This window comes from Artemia sp. Qi Xiang Cuo, chromosome 16 (assembly GCF_049724085.1).
Source record: "Artemia sp. Qi Xiang Cuo chromosome 16, ASM4972408v1, whole genome shotgun sequence".
In the NCBI taxonomy this organism is placed as follows: domain Eukaryota; kingdom Metazoa; phylum Arthropoda; class Branchiopoda; order Anostraca; family Artemiidae; genus Artemia; species Artemia sp. Qi Xiang Cuo.
Window position 1 is genome coordinate 52,254,644 of NC_142809.1, and position 26,065 is coordinate 52,280,708.

The window sequence follows — 26,065 nt, forward strand, 5'->3', positions numbered from 1 at the left end:
TTTTATTTGTTTTCTCCTTGTTAAAAGATAGAATAATAATCTTGTTTGTGGCTTTGAACTACCTTACGTACATACATATATATATATATATATATATATATATATATATATATATATATATATATATATATATATATTACGTATATATTACGTATATACAAAGCTGTCGGAACTTACTGATAACCAATCCAAAGTTACTCTTAAACCGTCATCTATTAATTGCATCCTGCTGTTCCTTTCTTTATCAAATAATCCGGAGTGTTTATCTGTGTTTTGAAAAGTGTCCTCCTATATAGCTTATATACCCTTGATTCTTCAGTCTATTCAATTACTTATTGTAGTTTGACACAAATTTATTTATTTCCTTTTTAAATTAGGGGACTCCCTAAAAAGTTCTTGAGGGAGCAACAAAACTTACGTAGTTATACGTTGTACAAGTGTTTATCACGTCTGATGTTTAGAAGTGTTAATTTTTCTGAAATGCACGATTCATTTTTCTTGAATGCAGTGTTTACAAGTGTTAATTTTTCTGAAAAATATTTTTCAGACTTTTTTGGGGGGCATTTGGTATTATTGGTATGCATTGTTGCACACAGCCGATACTTTTGGAGTAGAGATGGTTTTTACCCGGGTGGTCAAAGGGCTGGGAATTTCTCAATTATTTTTTTTTAAACAACATTGACCGTATTTTTTTGGGGGCGGGGGGGCTATTTCGACCGGTATTGGTGGGAGGGGAGACGTACCTATAATCCTGATTGTTGATACTTTCATATATCCTCATGTTGTAGAATGAAGAAACTATGAAAAATATGCAGTTTTCCTCCTTGGATACTCCGTGCTTACTGTACAGAACTTGCCAATGTTAAACCGTGAAGCCCCCTGTTGTGAGGATTGTGACGGCTTTTAATAATTATTAAATTTGTTATTAAATATATTTAATAATTATTAAATTTGTAATAAATATTAAATTAATTATTAAATTTGTTACGAACTTATACAAACTCTTTAAAAATACTGAAGTGACATGGTGGTGTAGTTCTGGACTTCCGATAGACTACAACATGACCTTTGAAGGAGAGGGTGGGGTCTTCCAGGGAGTCAGGTAATTTTGGCAATTATTTCCTAAGAAATGTTGAGCCGTCAAAATCCTGTCAAGTATTTGATAGGATTTTATTACTGTTTGGCGTTTTCCGCTGACAAGCTGGATGGTAAATCTATAATCTGGATTCTAAATTATGGCGTTCCACTGACAATCTCGATGATGAAAATGCTGTTCTGCTGAAAATGTAATCGTATAGAGTAGATCGGGAATGGAATAATTGTGTTGGAAAATAAGAATCTAGTTTTAGATCTTGGGTTTTCTGCAGATTGGAGGATTGTAAATTTACTTTTCCTCGGTTTGTAATTCGTTAGTCTTTATAAACTTTTTTTTCTATTTTGTCTTTTCTTTTTTTGTCTTTTTTTATAAACTTCCTTTCTTCTAAACTTTGATTTTATCTATTGAATCGTTTTTTGTGATTTGTTTAAAAATAACATAACAAGTTATTTATTTATCTATTTTTTATTTTATTTTTATCTATCTATTATTTATTTATTTACCGATTTTTCTATATATTTATTTTCATAATGTTTTAATTTATTTATCTACTAATAATTAATCGGGAATTTAGTGAAAATGAAATCTGACTGTTTCAACTACTTACGTAAAAACCTGCACATCTCTACATCTTCAAAATTTTGACACGACTTCCTTGTGTATCTATGCATTTTTCGCAATAAATACGTTTGCCAGATTTTTGTCAAATAATTTTAAATTTTTGCCAAATTAAAAAAAAAGAAACCTGGCTGAAAAATCAACAAAAATAAGCTGAAAGAATTTAGTGGTTGTCTTTAGGAATCAACGGACTGTACCATGCAGGTGCATCATCTTTACATACTATTTATTATTTAAAGATGGCATTGTTTATTGATGAAAGTTGCTCATCTAGATTAAAAAGGGCAATAAGCATGGTCTTTATATTGGAGATATGTCAGAAAATATTTACATAAAATTTATTGTTTATTTAATTTTTATTTATTAATTCATTACTTACACACTATTATTTGTTTTTATTATTATTAGTTTTTTACTATTATAGTTTTTATTTTATTATTTGTTTTATAATTTATTATGTCTTACTTGCATATTATTTTTATATTATTTAAGAATGGAGCTGTTTATTGATGAAACTCTTGTTGGTTCATCTCGATTCGAAAAGAGCAATGGCACTATTCAGCTCTCAAAGAATAAGCATGGTCTTTTTATTGGAGGTATGCCAGAAAATATCACGGCTGATGTTACTAGCTTGGCAGGAACATCTTCAAAATTTGATGGATGTATATCAGATTTAATTGTCAATAATGAGTAAGTTATATGTTTTTTAAGTGCTATCAAAGGTGTTCTTTCATTCATAGTCTCGTTCTTCGCGTTGGGCTGTCTGATTTTCAAGTTTATTTTCCACAAAGAAAAAACAGAATGTGAATTTTAATATAAGAACAATACAAAAATAACATAAAAATGGTAAATAAAAATGTTATAAATCATAACATAGTAACTCTTTTTTGTCCCAAAAATTTAAACTCATTTTTTCTTCCACAATTATTGATAAAAGAGTGAAAGATTTTAAATCTTCCGCCAGTAAACTTAATTATTATTGGTCCTCTTTATTTTTATGATTCTTATGATTGGGTTGTGTCTTTTTATTTATGTCTTGATTATCTCGTGAATATGATATATGATTTATGATTATGTCTATGATTATTATGATTGTAAAAACTACTTATTTTTGTTCAATGCGTAAGTTTTCTTCTCTTTTCTCTTTTTTCCCCCTATATTGTACTCTGTCATTTAGGGGATCTGCGCCCTTTTTTGTTTTGACAGGTTATATATAAATTGAATTGAATTTGAATTGAATAACAAAAATATTTAATTTCATAGCTATTCGGCCACGTACAAATTTTTATAAATGCGACACTAAAATGGGTAGTAAACATCTTTTTTTAAACGCCAAGAATGAAAAAAGACAATTTTTAGTAGGTGGGGGTCAATGTTTTATGGTTTTTACACTTTACACTCTCTTCCTAACTCAGAGAATGTTTTAAATTAATTAATCATTTTAGAATCATCGGCTTCGAGTCACTAGTCCAGATGGAAGCTGTGACCATTGGTCGTTGTAAAGAGGAGGAACATTTAGCGGCTGCTGAGGCTTTTCAAGAGGCTCAGGATGCTCCTCAGCCCTCTTCATGTGGCCCAAGTGCTAATTTGCTGTACGAAGATGGTGCTTTAAATTTTGGTAGCTCGGAGGAGAGCTTCGCAGTAATACCTTTGAAAAAGAGAGGGTGGCATCTGAATGGTGGCATCAACATTACCCTACAATTTAGGACGTATCAGTCGGATGGACTTATGTTCTATTTACCGGTATGCATTTTACGCTCCAAAACAGATTATACTATAACCAGGGGTGCCCCTCCAGGGAGGGGAGCAATTTTCCTAGATTCTCATAGATTTTGAAAAATACCTTCATTGGTACTTTTACTGAGAAAAAAATACCCCCCTCCCTCCATTTAGGTTTTGGAAAATATCTTTTTTTTGTCTTAATTTTTAAAATAAACAAACTTCTTGAGAACAGTAAACATGAAAAACTGGGAATATTGTCAATAAAAATTGCCAACGCCATCTAGCATTTGGCTTTTTTTCCATATCTGGCTTTTGCCTTTTTTTCAGAAACTAAGGTCGGACACTTATTGCACATTGGCCCTTATTGAAAAAGTAGTGAAAATGATATTAATCTTATCTAGTTTTTTTATTTTAACCTGGAATAGCATCCCCTGCAGAGTTTTCTAGACATATTAGATCTTTTAAATTGTTAATGAGCAGGCTCGTCTTTTCAGCAGACTTGTCTGCGACACTTGAGCAGGCTCGTCTTTCAGGCACTTCAAAATGTAGAGGAGGGTAGAAAAATCTTAAATACTGTCACCAGTACTAGCTTATACTCATCTAGATTCCTTACCTCGCCGATTTTTTTCTCAGGTAGCATAGATCTACATTGTGTAAATTGAATTGAAGTTAAAACTGTTCATCAAACGTAAGGATTGTGGCTAGTTATTTTTTTTAAAGTTAATTTCAACTTTAGTCCTATAATACAGATTAATAACCTCTATTATCCACTTCAGTTCGAAATTTGCCATTTGCTATAATCCATGGAAGAAATGCGTCAATACGAGCTCACCTGCTTTTGTTTTCTTTCTTCCACCTTTCTATGTTCTCTAATTCTATTAGTTCTCCTTAATGTACGTCTTTTTCTATCATCTAATTTTTGTCATTGTTGCCACGTCAAACCATGAAGACAAATAAGAAAAACTAATTAGTTAAATCTGACAACGCTTTTCATTCGTAAACATGAAAAGTCGGCTTGTTCCTAAAAACAACCACATCTTCAAAGAAAATCTACATTTTTTTAGTTGTTTGGTTTTCTTTTTTTTTAGTTTTGTTTTTAGTTGTTTTTTTTTTCTTTGTCTTTAGCTACTCATCCACGTCTCTTATTTTTAAGTTTGGAAGTTTTTTTTATAGAAAGCCTTTTCGTAGAAACTTTAAAACGGGCTCATTCAATTGAAAACTGAGGGGACGAGTGCCCTATTTAATGGTCGGAAATAAGAGGAGGGCAAATGCCCCCCCCCCTCCCCCGCCCATAATTTTCCCATACACTTCCAATCAAAATTTTGAGATAATCATTTTGTTCATCGTAGTTGAAAGATCTAGAAATTATGTCTTTGAGGATGACAACCCCCCCCCAACCCCCAAGGCAGGGGTTGTAATTTATGCCCTTGGGGTATATAAGGATTTTGCATTTATTAAATTACCCTTTGATTTACCAAAAACTGCATAACTGCACATTGATATTTTTTATCAATAATTGAATTCCTTATTTTTTCCTAGTTTTTAAAGATATATAAGTTCCCACTTATCCAAAATTAGATTATAAATGCTAGTTTATTCAACTTACTTCTTAGATTCCAAGTGCTAATTTGACTATTTACATTTATTATTTTTAACTTTTGGTTATTAGAATCTTTAATTCTTAATTATTATTAATTGTTTTATTCAAAAAATAGTTTTTCGCATGTTGACCAATGATCTACGTTATGCAGGCACCAATCTCCTGATTCACTGCCTTCAGCCGGGAGTGTAATGTGTGGCTGGGGGCAAATCATCTGACGCTTCCCGTTTTTTTTCCCCAGATTTCTCCAGGTACCCATTTAGACTTGGGTCGAGACTGGCTAAGCTTACAGAGTCACATCATTGACCCCCATCCCAAACCAAATAATCAGTGACCCCAGGACTCGAACCCCTGTTCTCGGGAAACTGTCTATTAGCTGTATTATTATTGTTTACTGATAAAATTCTTTAGAAGATTAAAGTTTTTTGAAGTTCTACTGGAATAGGACGATTCTGATGACTGGTTTATTTTATTTTTTTTTCTAATGGTAAAATCTATTAATCAAAAGGTTCAAGAAAATTCATGCTTTTTCGTTCATATTTTATTACTTAGAGCTCTAGTATATATTACAAAATTGTTGTCTTTCTGTTTCTGCGATTTTATTTTATTTGTTTTATTTTTTCCATCTTATCTTTTTTTTGCAGGTGGGTAGGAATAGAAAGAGACCATATTTCTTTGCAGTAGCCTTGAGAGCTGGCAAAATTTACTGTCTTTACAAGACAAGGAACAAAAACACCGTCTCTGTGAAATATACAACACATCTTGGTGATGGTGAATGGCACTCCGTAAGTTTTGTAATTTAAGATAAGATTTATTGTTGAAAAGCGGCTATCACAAGCCCAATTGTGCCGAATTCACACTTTAGAGTAAATAAAACGATAAAACAAAAAAAAAAAAAAAAAACAAAACCATACATAAACTTATAACGGCACTACGTAAGTTTTGTAATTTAAGATAAAATTTATTGTTGAAAAACGGCTATCACAAGCCCAATTGTGCCGAATTCGCACTTTAGCGTCAATAAAACGAAAAAAGAAACAAGAAACAAACAATAAAACGAAAAAACAACCAAAAAACAAACAAACAAACAACAACGGCACTCTGTAAGTTTTGTAATTTAAGATAAGATTTATTGTTGAAAAACGGCTATCACAAGCCCAATTGTGCCGAATTCGTACTTTAGCGTCAATAAAACGAAAAAAGAACCAAAAAACAAACAAACAAACAACAACAGAAAATTATAACGGAACACCGTAAGTTTTGTAATTTAAGATAAGATTTATTGTTGAAAAACGGATATCACAAGCCCAAGTGTGACGAATTCGCACTTGAGCTAAAATAAAAAGAAAAAAGGAACAAAAAAAAAACAAACAAACAACACAACAAAGTTAAAACGGCACTCCGTAAGTTTTGTAATTTAAGATAATATTTAATGTTGAAAAAAGGCTCTCACAAGCCCAATTGTGCCGAATTCGCACTTTAGCGTCAATAAAACGAAAAAAGGACAAAAAACAAACAAACAAACAACAACAGAAAATTATAACGGCACTCCGTAAGTTTTGTAATTTAAGATAAAATGTATTGTTGAAAAACGGCTTCTTTGCAGTAGCCTTGAGAGCTGGCAAAATTTACTGTCTTTACAAGACAAGGAACAAAAACACCGTCTCTGTGAAATATACAACACATCTTGGTGATGGTGAATGGCACTCCGTAAGTTTTGTAATTTAAGATAAGATTTATTGTTTAAAAACGGCTATCACAAGCCCAATTGTGCCAAATTCTCAATTTAGCTTCAATAAAACGAAAAAAGAACCAAAACACAAACACAACCCCCCCACCTCAAAGCAAGAACGGCACTCCGTAAGTTTTGTAATTTAAGATAAGATTTATTGTTGAAAAACGTCTCTCACATGCCCAATTGTTAATAATACAAACTTTATAGTCAATAAAACTAAAAAAACCCCAAAAAACAAACAAACAAACAGCAACAGAAAGTTATAACGGCACTCCGTAAGTTTTATAATTTAAGATAAGATTTATTGTTGAAAAACGGCTATCACAAGACCAATTGTGCCGAATTCGCACTTTATCGTCAATAAAACGAAAAAAGAACCAAAAAACAAACAAACAAACAACAACAGAGATTTATAACGGCACTCCGTAAGTTTTGTAATTTAAGATAAGATTTATTGTTGAAAAACGGCTATCACAAGCCCAATTGTGCCGAATTCGCACTTTAGCGTCAATAAAACGAAAAAAGAACCAAAAAACAAACAAACAAACAACAACAGAGAGTTATAACGGCACTCCGTAAGTTTTGTAATTTAAGATAAGATTTATTGTTGAAAAACGGATATCACAAGCCCAATTGTGCCGAATTCGCACTTTAGCGTCAATAAAACGAAAAAAGAACCAAAAAACAAACAAACAAACAACAACAGAAAATTATAACGGCACTCCGTAAGTTTTGTAATTTAAGATAAGATTTATTTTAGAAAAACGCCTCTCACAAGCCCAATTGTGCCTAATTCGCACTTTAGCGTCAAAAAAACGTAAAAAGAACCAAAACACAAACAAAAAAAAAACACCAGAAAATAATAACGGCACTCCGTAAGTTTTGTAATTTAAGATAAGATTTATTGTTGAAAAACGGCTATCACAAGTCCAATTGTGCCGAATTCGCACTTTAGCGTCAATAAAACGAAAAAAGAAACAAGAAACAAACAATAAAACGAAAAAAGAACCAAAAAACAAACAAACAAACAACAACGGCACTCTGTAAGTTTTGTAATTTAAGATAAGATTTATTGTTGAAAAACGGCTATCACAAGCCCAATTGTGCCGAATTCTCACTATAGCGTCAATAAAACGAAAAAAGAAACAAAAAACAAACAAACAAACAACAACAGAAAATTACAACGGCATTCCGTAATTTTTGTAATTTAAGATAAGATTTATTGTTGAACATCGCCTATCACAAGCCCAATTGTGCCGAATTCACACTTTAGAGTCAATAAAACGAAAAAAGAACCAAAAAACAAACAAACAAACAACAAAATAAAATTATAACGGAACTCCGTAAGTTTTGTAATTTAAGAGAATATTTATTGTTGAAAAACGGCTATCACAAGCCAAATTGTGCCGAATTCGCACTTTAGCGTCAATAAAACGAAAAAAGGACAAAAAACAAACAAACAAACAACAACAGAAAATTATAACGGCACTCCGTAAGTTTTGTAATTTAAGATAAAATTTATTGTTGAAAAACGGCTTCTTTGCAGTAGCCTTGAGAGCTGGCAAAATTTACTGTCTTTACAAGACAAGGAACAAAAACACCGTCTCTGTGAAATATACAACACATCTTGGTGATGGTGAATGGCACTCCGTAAGTTTTGTAATTTAAGATAAGATTTATTGTTGAAAAACGGCTATCACAAGCCCAATTGTGCCGAATTCGCAATTTCGCGTCAATAAAACGAAAAAAGAACCAAAAAACAAACACACACCAACAGAAAATAATATCGGCACTCCGTAAGTTTTGTAATTTAAGATAAGATTTATTGTTGAAAAACGGCTATCACAAGCCCAATTGTGCCGAATTCGCACTTTAGCGTCAATAAAACGAAAAAAACCCCAAAAAACAAACAAACAAACAGCAACAGAAAGTTATAACGGCACTCCATAAGTTTTATAATTTAAGATAAGATTTATTGTTGAAAAACGGCTATCACAAGCCCAATTCTGCCGAATTCACACTTTAGATTCAATAAAACGACAAATCAACCAAAAAACAAACAAACAAACAACAACAGAAAACAATAAAGGCACTCCGTAAGTTTTGTAATTAAAGATAATATTTAATAATGAAATGCGGATATCACAAGACCAATTGTGCCGAATTCGCACTTTAGCGTCAATAAAACGAAAAAAGAACCAAAAAACAAACAAACAAAAAACAACAGAAAATTATGACAGAACACCGTAAGTTTTGTAATTTAAGATAAGATTTATTGTTGAAAAACTCCTATCACATGCCCAATTGTGCCGAATTAGCACTTTAGCGTCAATAAAACGAAAAAAGGACCAAATAACAAACAAACAAAAAACAACAGAAAATTATAACGGCACTCCGTAAGTTTTGTAATTTAAGATAAAATTTATTGTTGAAAAACGGCTTCTTTGCAGTAGCCTTGAGAGCTGGCAAAATTTACTGTCTTTACAAGACAAGGAACAAAAACACCGTCTCTGTGAAATATACAACACATCTTGGTGATGGTGAATGGCACTCCGTAAGTTTTGTAATTTAATATAATATTTATTTTTTAAAAACGGCTATCAAACTTCCAATTGGGCATAAGTCGCTATTTAGATAAAAAAAATCGAAAAAAGGAACAAAAAACAAACAAACAAACAACAACAGAGAGTTATCAAGACACTCCGTAAGTTTTATAATTTAAAATAAAATTTAATGTACAAATACAGCTATAACAAGCCCAATAGTGCCGAATTAGAACTTTCGAGTCAATCAAACGAAAATAGAAACAAAAAACAAACAAACAAACAACAACAGAAAGTTATAACGGCACTCCTTAAGTTTTTTAATTTAAGATAAGATTTATTGTTGAAAAACGGCTATCACATTCCCAATTGTGCTTAATTCGCAATTTAGAATCAGTAAAAAGAAAATATAAACAAAAACCAAATAACCACCCACCAACAAAAAACTATGACAGCAGTCCGTAAGTTTTGTAATTTAAGATAAGATTTATTAATGAACAACGCCTATCACAAGCCCAATTGTGCCGAATTCGCACTTTAGCGTCAATAAAACGAAAAAAGAACAAAAAAACAAACAAAAAACACCAGAAAATTATAACGGAACTCCGTAAGTTTTGTAATTTAAGATAAGATTTATTTTTGAAAAACGGCTATCACAAGCCCAATTGTGCCGAATTCGTACTTTAGCGTCAATAAAACGAAAAAAGAACCAAAAAACAAACAAAAAAACAACAACACAAAATTATAACGGAACACAGTAAGTTTTGTAATTTAAGATAATATTTATTGTTGAAAAACGGCTATCACAAGCCCAATTGTGCCGAATTCGCACTTTAGCGTCAATAAAACGAAAAAAGAACCAAAAAACAAACAAACAAACAACAACAGAAAATTATAACGGCACTCCATAAGTTTTGTAATTTAAGATAAGATTTATTGTTGAAAAACGGCTATCACAAGCCCAATTGTGCCGAATTCTCACTTTAGCGTCAATAAAACTAAAAAAGAACAAAAAACAAACAAACACGAACCAACACAAAATTATAACGTAACTCAGTAAGTTTTGTAATTTAATATAAGATTTATTGTTGAAAATAGGCTATCACAAGCCCAATTGTGCCGAATTCGCACTATAGCGTCAATAAATCGAACAAAGGAACAAAAAACAAACAAAAAAACAAAAACAGAAAATAATAACGGAACTCCATAAGTTTTGTAATTAAAGATAAGATTTATTGTTTAAAAACGGCTATCACAAGCCCAATTGTGCGGAATTCGCACTTTAGCGTCAATAAAACGAAAAAAGAACCAAAAAACAAACAAACAAAAAACAACAGAAAATTATAACGGCACTCCGTAAGTTTTGTAATTTAAGATAAGATTTATTGTTGAAAAACGGCTATCTCAAGTCAAATTGTGCCGAATTCGCACTTTAGCGTCAATAAAACGAAAAAAGAACCAAAAAACAAACAAACGAACAACAAAACAAAATTATAACGGCAATCCGTTAGTTTTGTAATTTAAGATAAGATTTATTTTTGAAAAAAGGCTATCACATGCCCAATTGTGCCGAATTCGCACTTTAGCTTCAGTAAAACTAAAAAAGAACCAAAAAACAAACAAACAAACAACTACATAAAATTATAACGGCACTCAGTAATTTTTTTAATTTAAGATAAAATTTATTTTTTAAAAATGGCTATCACAAGCCCATTTGTGCAGAATTTAAACTTTAGCGTCAATAAAATGAAAAAAGAAACAAGAAACAAACAAACAAACATCACAAGAAAATTATAACGGCACTCCGTAAGTTTTGTAATTTAAGATAAGATTTATTGTTGAAAAAAGGCTATCACAAGCCCAATTGTGCCGAATTCGCACTTTAGCTTCAATAAAACGAAAAAAGAACCAAAAAACAAACAAACAAACAACAACAAAAAATTATAACGGCACTCCGTAAGTTTTGTAATTTAAGATAAGATTTATTGTTGAAAAACGGCTATCACAAGCCCAATTGTGCCGAATTCGCAATTTAGCGTCAATAAAACGAAAAAAGAACCAAAAAACAAACAAACAACAACAGAAAATTATAACGGCACTCCGTAAGTTTTGTAATTTTATATAAGATTTATTGTTGAAAAACGGATATCACAAGCCCAATTGTGCCGAATTCGTACTTTAGCGTCAATAAAACTAAAATACTACCAAAACACAAACAAACAAACAACAACAGAAAATTATAACGGAACACCGTAAGTTTTGTAATTTAAGATAAGCTTTATTGTTGAAAAACGCCTATCACAAGCCCAATTGTGCCGAATTCACACTTTAGCGTCAATAAAACGAAAAAAGTACCAAAACACAAACAAACAAACAACAACAGAAAATTATCACGGCCCTCCGTAAGTTTTGTAATTTAAGATAATATTTATTGTTGAAAAACGGCTATCCCAAGCCCAATTGTGCCGAATTCGCACTTTAGCGTCAATAAAACGAAAAAAGAACCAAAAAACAAACAAACAAACAACAACAGAAAATTATAACGGCACTCCGTAAGTTTTGTAATTTAAGATAAAATTTATTGTTGAAAAACGGCTATCACAAGCCCAATTGTGCCGAATTCACACTTTAGCGTCAATAAAACGAAAAAAGAACCAAAAAACAAACAAACAAACAACAACAGAAAATTATAACGGCACTCCATAAGTTTTGTAATTTAAGATAAGATTTATTGTTTAAAAACGGCTATCACAAGCAAAATTGTGCCGAATTCGCACTTTAGCGTCAATAAAACGAAAAAAGTACCAAAAAACAAACAAACAAACAACAACAGAAAATTATAACGGCACTCCGTAAGTTTTGTAATTTAATATAAAATTTATTGTTGAAAAACGGCTATCACAAGCCCAATTGTGCCTAATTCGCACTTTAGCGTAAATATAACTAAAAAAGAAACAAAAAAAAAACAAACGAACCCCAAAAGAAAATTATATCGGATCTACTTTTTTATTGTTTATATAGATATGTTTTAAGGATGAACTATGGATATCTAATTTAAAATTCATCCGACTACGCTCTTACTAATAAGAAAAAATTAAATAGGTCAACAAAACAAACAAACAAACAACAACAGAAAGTAATAAATGACCGCCGTAAGTTTTGTAATTTAAGATAAGATTTATTGTTGAAAAATGGCTATCACAAGCCCAATTGTGCCGAATTCGCACTTTAGCGTCAATAAAACGAAAAAAGAACCAAAGAACAAACAAACAAGCAACAACAGAAAATTATAACGGCATTCCGTAAGTTTTGTAATTTAAGATAAGATTTATTGTTGAAAAACGGCTATCACAAGCCCAATTGTGCCGAATTCGCACTTTAGCGTCAATAAAACGAAAAAAGAACCAAAAAACAAACAAACAAACAACAACAGAAAATTATGACGGCACTCCTTAAGTTTTGTAATTTAAGATAAGATTTATTATTTAAATTTAGCTATCAAAAGCCCAATTGTGCCGAATTTGAACTTTAGCGTCACTAAAACCAAAAAAGTACCAAACAACAATCAAACAAACAACAACAGAAAATTATAACGGCACTCCGTAAGTTTTGTAATTGAAGATAAGATTTATTGTTGAAAAACGGCTATCACAAGCCCAATTGTACCGAATTCGCACTTAAGCGTCAATAAAACGAAAAAAGGACCAAAAAACAAACAAACAAACAACAACAGAAAATTATAACGGCACTCCGTAATTTTTGTAATTTAAGATAAGATTTATTGTTGAAATACGGATATCACAAGCCCAATTGTGGCGAATTCACACTTTAGCGTCAATAAAACGAAAAAAGAACCAAAAAACAAACAAACCAAAAACAACATATAAATAATAACGGCACTCCTTAAGTTTTGTAATTTAAGATAAGATTTATTTTTGAAAAGCGTCTATCACATGCCCAATAGTGACTAATTCGCACTTTCGCGTCAATAAAACGAAAAAAGAACCAAAAAAAAAACAAACAAACACCAACAGAAAATTATAACGGCACTCCGTAAGTTTTGTAATTTAAGATAAGATTTATTGTTGAAAAACGGCTATCACAAGCCCCATTGTGCCGAATTCGCACTTTAGCGTCAATAAAACGAAAAAAGAACCAAAAAAAAAAAACACAAAAAACAACATAAAATTATAACGACACTCCGTAAGTTTTGTAATTTAAGATAAGATTTATTGTTGAAAAACGGCTATCACACGCCCAATTGTGCCGAATTCGCACTTTAGCGTCAATAAAACGAAAATAGTACCAAAAAACAAACAAACAAACAACAACAGAAAATTATAACGGCACTCCGTAAGTTTTGTAATTTAAGATAAGATTTATTGATGAAAAACGGCTATCACAAGCCCAATTGTGCCGAATTCGCACTTTAGCATCAATAAAACGAAAAAAGAACCAAAAAACAAACAAACAAACAACAACAGAAAATTATAACGGCACTCCGTAAGTTTTGTAATTTAAGATCAGATTTATTGTTGAAAAATGGCTATCACAAGCCCAATTGTGCCGAATTCGCACTTTAGCGTCAATAAAACGAAAAAAGAACCAAAAAACAAACAAACAAGCAACAACAGAAAATTATAACGGCACTCCGTAATTTTTGTAATTTAAGATAAGATTTATTGTTGAAAAACGGCTATCTCAAGTCCAATTGTGCCGAATTCGCACTTTAGCGTCAATAAAACGAAAAAAGAACCAAAAAAACAAAAAAAAAAACAACAACAGAAATTTATAACGGCACTCCGTAAGTTTTGTAATTTAAGATAAGATTTATTGTTGAAAAACGGCTATCACAAGCCCAATTGTGCCGAATTCGAACTTTAGCGTCAATAAAACGAAAAAAGAACCAAAAAACAAACAAACAAACAACAACAGAAAATTATAACGGCACTCCGTAATTTTTGTAATTTAAGATAAGATTTATTGTTGAAAAACGGCTATCACAAGCACAATTGTACCGAATTCGCACTTAAGCGTCAATAAAACGAAAAAAGTACCAAAAAACAAACAAAAAAACAACAACAGAAAATTATAACGGCACTCCTTAATTTTTGTAATTTAAGATAAGATTTATTGTTGAAAAACGGCTATCACAAGCCCAATTGTACCGAATTCGCACTTAAGCGTCAATAAAACGAAAAAAGGACCAAAAAACAAACAAACAAACAACAACAGAAAATTATAACGGCACTCCGTAATTTTTGTAATTTAAGATAAGATTTATTGTTGAAAAACGGCTATCACAAGCCCAATTGTTCCGAATTCGCACTTAAGAGTCAATAAAAACAAAAAAGAAACAAAAAACAAACAAACAAACAACAACCGATTAATTATAACGGCACTCCTTAATTTTTGTAATTTAAGATAAGATTTATTTTTGAAAAACGGCTATCACAAGCCCAATTGTGCCTAATTCGCACTTTAGCTTCAATAAAACTAAAAAATAACCAAAAAACAAACAAACAAACAACAACAGAAAATTATAACGGCACTCCGTAAGTTTTGTAATTTAAGATAAGATTTATTATTGAAAAACGGCTATCACAAGCCCCATTGTGCCGAATTCGCACTTTAGCGTCAATAAAACGAAAAAAGAACCAAAAAACAAACAAACAAACAACAACAGAAAATTATAACGACACTCCGTAAGTTTTTTAATTTAATATAATATTTATTTTTGAAAAACGGCTATCACAAGCCCAATTGTGCCGAATTATAACTTTAGCTTCAATAAAACGAAAAAACAACAAAACAACAAACAAACAACCAACAACACAAACTTATCACGGCACTCCGTAAGTTTTGTAATTTAAGATAAGATTTATTGTTGAAAAACGGCTATCACAAGTCCAATTGTGCCGAATTCGCACTTTAGCGTCAATAAAACGAAAAAAGAAGCAAAAAACAAACAAACAAACAACAACAGAAAACTATATCGGCACTCCGTAAGTTTTGTAATTTAAGATAAGATTTATTGTTGAAAAACGGGTATCACATGCCCAATTGTGCCGAATTCGCACTTTAGCATCAGTAAAACGAAAATAGAACCAAAAACCAAACAAACAAACAACACCAGAAAATTATAACGGCACTCCGTAAGTTTTGTAATTTAAGATAAGATTTATTGTTGAAAAACGGCTACCGCAAGCCCAATTGGGCTGAATTCGCACTTCAGCGTCAATAAAACGAAAAAAGAACCAAAAAACAAACAAACAAACAACAACAAAAAATTATGACAGCACTCCGTAAGTTTTTTAATTTAAGATAAGATTTAATGTTGAACAACGCCTATCACAAGCCCAATTGTGCAGAATTCGCACTATAGAGTAAATAAAACGAAAAAAGGACCAAAAAACAAACAAACAAACAACAACAGAAAATTATAACGGCACTCCGTAAGTTTTATAATTTAAGATAAAATTTATTGTTGAAAAACGGCTATCAAAAGTCCAATTGTGCCTAATTCGCACTTTAGCGTCAATAAAACGAAAAAAGAACCAAAAAACAAACAAACAAACAACAACAGAAAATTATAACGGCACTCCGTAAGTTTTGTAATTAAAGATAATATTTTTTGTTCAAAAAAGTCTATCACAAGCCCAATTGTGCCGAATTCGCACTTTAGCGTCAATAAAACGAAAAAAGAACCAAAACACAAACAAACAAACAACAACAGAAAATTATAACGGCCCTCCGTAAGTTTTGTAATTTAAAATAAGATTTATTGTTGAAAAATGGCTATCACAAGCCCAATTGTGCCGAATTCGCACTTTAGCGTCAATAAAACGAAAAAACAACCAAAAACAAACAAACAAGCAACAACAGAAAATTATAAAGGCATTCCGTAAGTTTTTTAATTTAAGATAAGATTTATTGTTGAAAAAATGCTATCACAAGTCCAATTGTGCCGAAGTCGCAATTTAGCGTCAATAAAACGAAAAAAGAACCAAAAAACAAACAAACAAACAACAACAGAAAATTATAACTGCACTCCGTAATTTTTGTAATTTAAGATAAGATTTATTGTTGAAAAATGGCTCTCACAATCCCAATTGTGCCGAATTCGCACTTTAGCGTCAATAAAACGAAAAAAGAACCAAAAAACAAACAAACAAACAACAACAGAAAATTATAACGGCACTCCTTAATTTTTGTAATTTAAGATAAGATTTATTGTTGAAAAACGGCTATCACAAGCACAATTGTACCGAATTCTCACTTAAGAGTCAATAAAACGAAAAAAGGACCAAAAAACAAACAAACAAACAACAACAGAAAATTATAACGGCACTCCGTAATTTTTGTAATTTAAGATAAGATTTATTGTTGAAAAACGGCTATCACAAGCCCAATTGTACCGAATTCGCAATTTAGCTTCAATAAAACGAAAAAAGAACCAAAAAACAAACAACCTACAAACAACATAACATTATAACGGCACTCCGTAAGTTTTGTAATTTAAGATAAGATTTATTGTTGAAAAACGGCTATCACAAGCCCAATTCTGCCGAATTCGCACTTTAGCGTCAAAAAAACGAAAAAATAAACAAAAAAAAAAAAAACCAACAAAAACATATAAATTATAACTGCACTCCGTAAGTTTTTTAATTTAATATAAGATTTATTTTTGAAAAGCGGCTATCACAAGCCCAATTGTGCCGAATTCGCACTTTAGCGTCAATAAAACGAAAAAAGAACCAAAAAACAAACAAACAAACAACAACAGAAAATTATAACGGCACTCCGTAAGTTTTTTAATTTAATATAAGATTTATTTTTGAAAAACGGCCATCACAAGCCCAATTGTGCCGAATTCGTACTTTAGCGTCAATAAAACGAAAAAAGAACCAAAAAACAAAAAAACAAAAAACAAAAGAAAATTATAACGGCACTCCGTAAGTTTTGTAATTTAAGATAAGATTTATTGTTGAAAAACGGCTATCACAAGCCCAATTGTGCCGAATTCGCACTTTAGCATCAATAAAACGTAAAAACAACCAAAAAACAAACAAACAAGCAACAACACAAAATTATGACGGCATTCCGTAAGTTTTGTAATTTAAGATAAGATTTATTTTTGAAAAACGGCTATCACAAGTCCACTTGTGCCTAATTCTCACTTTAGCGTCAATAAAACTAAAAAAGAACCAAAACACAAACAAACAAACAACAGAAAATTATAACGGCCCTCAGTAATTTTTGTAATTTAAAATAAGATTTATTGTTGAAAAAAGGCTATCACAAGCCCAATTGTGCCTAATTCGCACTTTAGCGTCAATAAAACGAAAAAACAACCAAAAAACAAACAAACAAGCAACAACAGAAAATTATAACGGCATTCCGTAAGTTTTGTAATTTAAGATAAGATTTATTGTTGAAAAACGGCTATCACAAGCCCAATTGTGCCGAATTCGCACTTTAGCGTCAATAAAACGAAAAAAGAAACAAAAAACAAAAAAAAAAACAACACAAGAAAGTTATAACGGCACTCCGTAAGTTTTGTAATTTAAGATAAGATTTATTGTTGAAAAACGGCTATCACAAGCCCAATTGTGCCGAATTCGAACTTTAGCGTCAATAAAACGAAAAAATAACCAAAAAACAAAAAAACTAACACCACCAGAAAATTATAACGTCACTCCGTAAGTTTTGTAATTAATGATAATATTTTTTTTTGAAAAACGGCTATCACAAGCCCAATTGTACCGAATTCTCACTTAATAGTCAATAAAACGAAAAAAGGACCAAAAAACAAACAAACAAACAACAACAGAAAATTATAACGGCACTCCGTAATTTTTGTAATTTAAGATAAGATTTATTGTTGAAAAACGGCTATCACAAGCCCAATTGTACCGAATTCGCACTTAAGCGTCAATAAAAAGAAAAAAGAACCCAAAAACAAACACACGCAAAGCACCACATAACTATGACGGACCTCCGTAAGTTTTATAAATTAAGATAAGATTTATTGATGAAAAATGGATATCACAAGCCCAATAGTGCTGAATTCGCACTTTCGCGTCAATAAAACGAAAAAAAGAACCAAAAAACAAACAAACAAACAACAACAGATTAATTATAACGGCACTCCGTAAGTTTTGTAATTTAAGATAAGATTTATTGTTGAAAAACGGCTATCACAAGCCCAATTGTGCCGAATTCGAACCTTAGCGTCAATAAAAAGAAAAAAGAACCAAAAAACAAACAAACAACCAACAACAGAAAATTATAACGGCACTCCGTAAGTTTTGTAATTTAAGATAAGATTTATTATTGAAAAACGGCTATCACAAGCCCCATTGTGCCGAATTCGCACTTTAGCGTCAATAAAACGAAAAAAGAACCAAAAAACAAAAAAACAAACAACAACAGAAAATTATAACGACACTCCGTAAGTTTTGTAATTTAAGATAAGATTTATTGTTGAAAAACGGCTATCACAAGCCCAATTGTGCCGAATTCGCACTTTAGCCTCAATAAAACTAAAAAAGAACCAAAAAACAAACAAACCACCAACAACATAAAATTATAACGGCACTCCGTAAGTTTTGTAATTTAAGATAAGATTTATTGTTGAAAAACGGCTATCACAAGTCCAATTGTGCCGAATTCGCACTTTAGCGTCAATAAAACGAAAAAAGAAGCAAAAAACAAACAAACAAACAACAACAGAAAACTATATCGGCACTCCGTAAGTTTTGTAATTTAAGATAAGATTTATTGTTGAAAAACGGCTATCACAAGCCCAATTGTGCCGAATTCGCACTTTAGCGTCAATAAAACGAAAAAAGAACCAAAAAACAAACAAACAACCAACAACACAAAATTATAACGGCACTCCGTAAGTTTTGTAATTTAAGATAAGATTTATTGTTGAAAAACGGCTACCGCAAGCCCAATTGGGCTTAATTCGCACTTCAGAGTCAATAAAACGAAAAAACAAACAAAAAACAAACAAACAAACAACAAAAAAAAATTATGACAGAACACCGTAAGTTTTGTAATTTAAGATAATATTTAATGTTGAAAAACGGCTATCACAAGCCCAATTGTGCCGAATTCGCACTTTAGCGTCAATAAAACTAAAACAGTACAAAAAAACAAACAAACAAAAAACAACAGAAAATTATAACGGCACTCCGTAAGTTTTGTAATTTAAGATAAAATTTATTGTTTAAAAACGGCTATCTCAAGACCAATTGTGCCGAATTCTCAATTTAGCTTCAATAAAAAGAAAAAATAACCAAAAAACAAACAAACAAACAACAACAGAAAATTATAACGACACTCCGTAAGTTTTGTAATTTAAGATAAGATTTATTGTTGAAAAACGGCTATCAAAAGCCCAATTGTGCCGAATTCGCACTTTAGCGTCAATAAAACGAAAAAAAAAACAAAAAACAAACAAACAAACAACAACAGAAAATTATATCGGCACTCCGTAAGTTTTTTAATTTAAGATAAGATTTATTGTTGAAACACGGCTATCACAAGCCCAAGTGTGCCGAATTCGCACTTTAGCGTCAATAAAACGTCAAAAGAACCAAACAACAAACAAACGAACAACAACAGAAAATTATGACGGCACTCCGTAAGTTTTGTAATTTAAGATAAGATTTAATGTTGAAATACGGCTATCACAAGTCAATTTGTTCCGAATTTGCACTTTATCGTCAATAAAACGAAAAAAGAAACAAAAAACAAACAAACAAAAAACAAAATAAAGTTATACATGCACTCCGTAAGTTTTGTCATTTAATATTATATTTATTGTTGAAAAACGGATATCACAAGCCAAATTGTGCCGAATTCGCACTTTAGCGTCAATAAAACTAAAAAAGAACCAAAAAACAAACAAACAAACAACAACAGAAAATTATAACGGCACTCCGTAAGTTTTGTAATTTAAGATAAGATTTATTGTTGAAAAACGGCTACCGCAAGCCAAATTGGGTTGAATTCGCACTTTAGCGTCAATAAAACGAAAAAAGGACCAAAAAACAAACAAACAAACAACAACAGAAAATTATAACGGCACTCCGTAAGTTTTGTAATTTAAGATAAAATTTATTGTTGAAAAACGGCTATCACAAGCCCAATTGTGCCGAATTCGCACTTTAGCGTCAATAAAACGAAAAAAGAACCAAAAAAACAAACAAACAAGCAACACAAGAAATTTATAACGACACTCCGTAAGTTTTGTCATTTAAGATAACATTTATTGATGAACAACGCCTATCACAAGCCCAATTGTGCCGAATTCGCACTTTAGCATAAATAAAACTAAAATACAACCAAAACCCAAACAAACAAAAACCAACACACAATTATAACGGAATTCCGTAAGTTTTATAATTTAAGATAAGATTTATTGTTGAAAATCGGATATCACATGCCCAATTGTGCCGAATTTACACTTTAGCGTCAATAAAACGAAAAAACAACCAAAAAACAAACAAACCAACAACCACATATTAATTAAAACGGCACTCCGTAAGTTTTGTTATTTAATATAATATTTATTTTTTAAAAACGGCTATCACAAGCACAATTGTGCCGAATTCTCAACTTAGCGTCAATAAAACGAAAATATAACAAAAAACCAAACAAACAAACAACCACACAATATTATAACGGAACTCAGTAAGTTTTGTAAATTAAGATAAGATTTATTGATGAAAAGCGGCTATCACAAGCCCAATTGTGCCGAATTTGCACTTTAGCATCAATAAAACAAAAATACAACCAAAAACCAAAAAAACAAACAACACCACAAAATAATAACGGCATTCCGTAAGTTTTGTAATTTAAGATAAGATTTATTGTTGAAAAACGGCTATCACAAGCCCAATTGTGACGAATTCACACTTTAGCGTCAATAAAACTAAAAAAGAACCAAAAAACAAACAAACAAAAAACAACAGAAAATTATAACGGCACTCCGTAAGTTTTTTAATTTAAGATAAGATTTATTGTTGAACAGCGCATATCACCAGCCCAATTGTGCCTAATTCGCACCTTAGCGTCAATAAAACTAAAATACAACCAAAACACAAACAAACTAACACCAACAGAAAATTATAACGGCACTCCGTAAGTTTTGTAATTTAACATAAGATTTATTGATTAAAAACGGCTATCACAAGCCCAATTCTGCCGAATTCTCACCGTCGCGTCAATAAAACGAAAATAGAACCAAAAACCAAACAAACAAACAACAACAGAATATTATAACGGCACTCCGTAAGTTTTGTAATTTAATATAAGATTTATTGATGAACAACTCCCCTCACAAGACCAATTGTGCCGAATTTTCACTTTAGCATCAATAAAACGTAAAAACAAACAAAAAACAAACAAACAAACAACAACAGAAAATTATGACGGCACTCCGTAAGTTTTGTAATTTAAGATAAGATTTATTGTTGAAAAACGGCTATCACAAGCCCAATTGTGCCGAATTCGCACTTTAGCGTCAATAAAACGAAAAAAGAACCAAAAAACAAACAAACGAACAACAACAGAAAATTATAACGGCACTCCGTTAGTTTTGTAATTTAAGATAAGATTTATTGTTTAAAAACGGCTATCAAAAGACCAATTCTGCCGAATTCGCACTTTAGCGTCAATAAAACGAAAAAAGAACCAAAAAACAAACAAACAAACAACAACAAAAAATTATGAAAGCACTCCGTAAGTTTTGTAATTTAAGATAAGATTTATTGTTGAAAAACGGCTATCACAAGACCAATTGTGCCAAATTCGCACTTTCGCGTCACTAAAACGAAAAAAGAACCAAAAAACAAACAAACAAACAACAACAGAAAATTATAACGGCACTCCGTAAGTTTTGTAATTTAAGATAAGATTTATTGTTGAAAAACGGCTCTCACATGCCCAATTGTGCAGAATTCGCACTTTAGCATCAGTAAAACTTAAAAAGAACCAAAAAACAAACAAACAAACAACAACAGAAAATTATTACGGCACTCCGTAAGTTTTGTAATTTAAGATAAGATTTATTGTTGAAAAGCGGCTCTCACAAGACCAATTGTCCCTAATTCGCACATTAGCGTAAATAAAACGTAAATATAACCAAAAAACAAACAAACAAACAACAACAGAAACTTATGAAGGAACTCCGTAAGTTTTGTAATTTAAGATAAGATTTATTGATGAAATTCGGCTCTCACAAGCCCAATTGTGCCTAATTCGCACTTTAGCGTCAATAAAACGAAAATAGAACAAAAAACCAAACAAACAAGCCACAACACAAAATTATAACGGAACTCCGTAAGTTTTCTAATTTAAGATAAGATTTAATGATTAAATACGGCTATCACAAGCCCAATTGTGCCTAATTCTCACTTTAGCATAAATAAAACGAAAAAAGAACCAAAAAAACAAACAAACGAACAACGACAGAAAATTATAACGGCACTCCGTTAGTTTTGTAATTTAAGATAAGATTTATTGTTGAAAAACGGCTATCACAAGCCCAATTCTGCCGAATTCGCACTTTAGCGTCAATAAAAAGAAAAAAGAACCAAAAAAAAAACAAACAAACAACAACAGAAAATTATAACGGCACTCCGTAAGTTTTGTAATTTAAGATAAGATTTATTGTTGAAAAACAGCTATCACAAGCCCAATTGTGCCGAATTCGCACTTAAGCGTCAATAAAACGAAAAAAGAACCAAAAAACAAACAAACAAACAACAACAGAAAATTATAACGGAACTCCGTAATTTTTGTAATTTAAGATAATATTTATTGTTGAAAATCGGCTATCACAAGCCCAATTGTGCCTAATTAGCACTTTAGCATCAATAAAACGAAAAAAGAACCAAAACACAAACAAACAAAAAACAACAGAAAATTATAAAGGAACTCCGTAAGTTTTGTAATTTAAGATAAGATTTATTTATGAACACCGCCTATCACAAGACCAATTGTGCCGAATTCGCACTTTAGCGTAAATAAAACGAAAATATAACCAACAACCAAAAACACACACACAACCTGATTATTCTAACATCCTTCCGTAATTTTTGTAATTTAAAATAATATTTATTGATGAACAGTGCCTATCACATGCTCAATTGTGATGAATTCGGACTGTAGCATCAAAAAAACGAAATTACGTACAAGACCCAAACACACAAAAACCAACAGAAAATAATAACGGCACTCCTTAATTTTTGTTTTAATTTTTATGTAGTTTGTATGATTAATGTATCTAAAAAGTAATAGTGTTACGATGTCTATATATCTAGAATATCACACCTAAATCGGAAAAAAAAACAAACAAACAAACAACAACAGAAAATTATAACGGAACACCTTTCGATTTGTCCGGAATGTGACGTTGAATTAATGTTCTACTCATATCACAAGCCCAATTGTGCCGAATTCAAACTTTAGCGTCAATAAAACGAAAAAAGAACCAAAAAACAAACAAACAAACAACAACAGAAAATTATAACGGCACTCCGTAAGTTTTTTAATTTAAGATAAGATTTATTTTTTAACTTCGCATCTCACAAGCCCAATTGTGCAGAATTCGCACTTTAGCTTCAATAAAACGAAAAAAGAACCAAAACACAAACAAACCAACAACAACAGAAAATTATAAAGGAACTCCGTAAGTTTTGTAATTTAAGATAAGATTTAATGTTGAAATTCGGCTATCACAAGCCCAATTGTGCCGAATTCGCACTTTAGCGTCAATAAAACGAAAAAAGAACCAAAAAACAAACAAACGAACAACAACAGAAAATTATAACGGCACTCCGTAAGTTTTGTAATTTAAGATAAGATTTATTGTTGAACAACGGCTATCACAAGCCCAATTGTTTCGAATTCGCACTTTAGCGTCAATAAAACGAAAAAAGAACCAAAAAACCAAACAAACGAACAACGACAGAAAATTATAACGGCACTCCGTAAGTTTTGTAATTTAAGATAAGATTTATTGTTGAAAAACGGCTATCACAAGCCCAATTCTTTCGAATTCGCACTTTAGCGTCAATAAAACGAAAAAAGAACCAAAAAACAAACAAACGAACAACAACAGAAAATTATAAAAGGGTCAATGTCAAATACGTAAAAATGTTAAAAACAAAAACAAATTAAACTCATAAAATTAGAAGGTCAATGCCAAATCAGTAAAAATGTCAAAATAATGAAAACTCGTAAAATTAAAAAGGGGATAAAATAATTAAAACAAAAACATAAGCTAGTTATATGACTAAAAAATAACAACCTCAAAATTTGCAAAATGAACATTAAAATTAAAATCATGAGGTAAAAATGGAGTGAGGGGGGGGGGGCTAGGGAGAGTCACTGATTGAATATGTCAACTTTGTAAGGGATGAAAGTATTTCTATTATCTTTCAGTGGAAACTCTTATTGGGGCAAGGAGGTGGATTTTTGTTGAAAAAGAACGCGGAGGTGGGGTCGGAGGGATGAATATTGACTAGGAAAAAGGGGAGTTGTTCGAGGGTTATGAAGGGCGTTTTTAGTGAAACGCAAGGAAATTTTTGCTCTCCTTTCCTTAAAGGTGACTAAATTAGCTCTCCGAGGAAGTGAAATATAAGGTACTTTACCCTCATTGAAAATAATTCTTAGGCTCCTTTTTTGGACTGCCTCTATTCTGTCCGATAATTCAATGGAGATGCCAGGACGCCAAAGAGGAGAGGCACACTCGAGGGTTGGGCGTACAAATGAGAGGAAAATCCTCAAACAATGCGATTTAGGGCATTTAAATATTTAAGGAGTTTAAGGAGGGGAAAATGCGGCATTTGCACGTTTTAAGATGTCGTCATTAATATGACAATCCCATTTTAAGTTACTTGAGACGATAACACCCAGTAATTTCATAGTTTTACTTTTAGAATTCAACCAAATGTGTTAGTTATATCTTTCTTACGTAGCAAGATTTACGACTTTTTGAATAAAATCAAATACATATTACCCAAAAGGCTAATATTGCATGCAGCAAAATAAAATATTGCATGCAGCCAAATAAAATTTTGCAATGCTCAAAGTGTAAGTTAAGCTTTTTCTTCAGCAATAATTTTAACTTCTTTCCTGCTTCCGTGAAAATAGAGGGAAGAAAAATGAAGAACAAACGAAAAAATATATAAAAAAAATGGACGAAAGCTTTAAAAAACAACAGATCAAACCGTTGCGATGTGACAAGCGCCGACATCAATGTATTATTTTTTATTTATAATTATTTTTCCCCCATAGCCACTTCATATTGAGGGGGTGGTCATTGAAAATTTGGGGTGGAGGTGTCATTTGATTGGGAATTGAAAGTTCTAGTCTTGTTTTTAAGATTCAAAAGTGATCGGAGGGCAACCAGCCTCCTCCCTTGTTATGTTTTAAACTTAGGTTTAAACGATAGGTTTGTACAATACGTCCGGATTGGCTATGAGTATTAAGTTGAAATTTCGGAGAATGCTGAAGGGGATGTTGAATTAAGTAAAAAGAAGCTATATAAATTCAGGTTGTTATAATGATGTATCTGCAAAATCTTAGGAACAGCTAATGGTATCAAGAAAATTTTAGGGAATATAAGGGCGATGCAAAACTAAATGGAAAGCCCCAATGTGCATCCAGGTTGTCAGGAATAGCTAACCATATTATGTTGAAACTACCAACGATTTTTGAGGGGAATGTCG

General features: G+C 31.6%; 1 protein-coding gene across 1 annotated transcript in view; it reads left to right on the plus strand.

The window, feature by feature from the left end:
* Positions 1 to 26,065, plus strand: part of wb (wing blister) — a 470,816-nt gene that overhangs the window by 424,904 nt on the left and 19,847 nt on the right. The window contains exons 41-43 of the mRNA XM_089102573.1: positions 2,207 to 2,404; positions 3,160 to 3,457; positions 5,681 to 5,821. Coding sequence (XP_088958699.1) covers positions 2,207 to 2,404; positions 3,160 to 3,457; positions 5,681 to 5,821 — 637 coding nt within the window. The remainder of the gene's footprint in view (positions 1 to 2,206; positions 2,405 to 3,159; positions 3,458 to 5,680; positions 5,822 to 26,065) is intronic.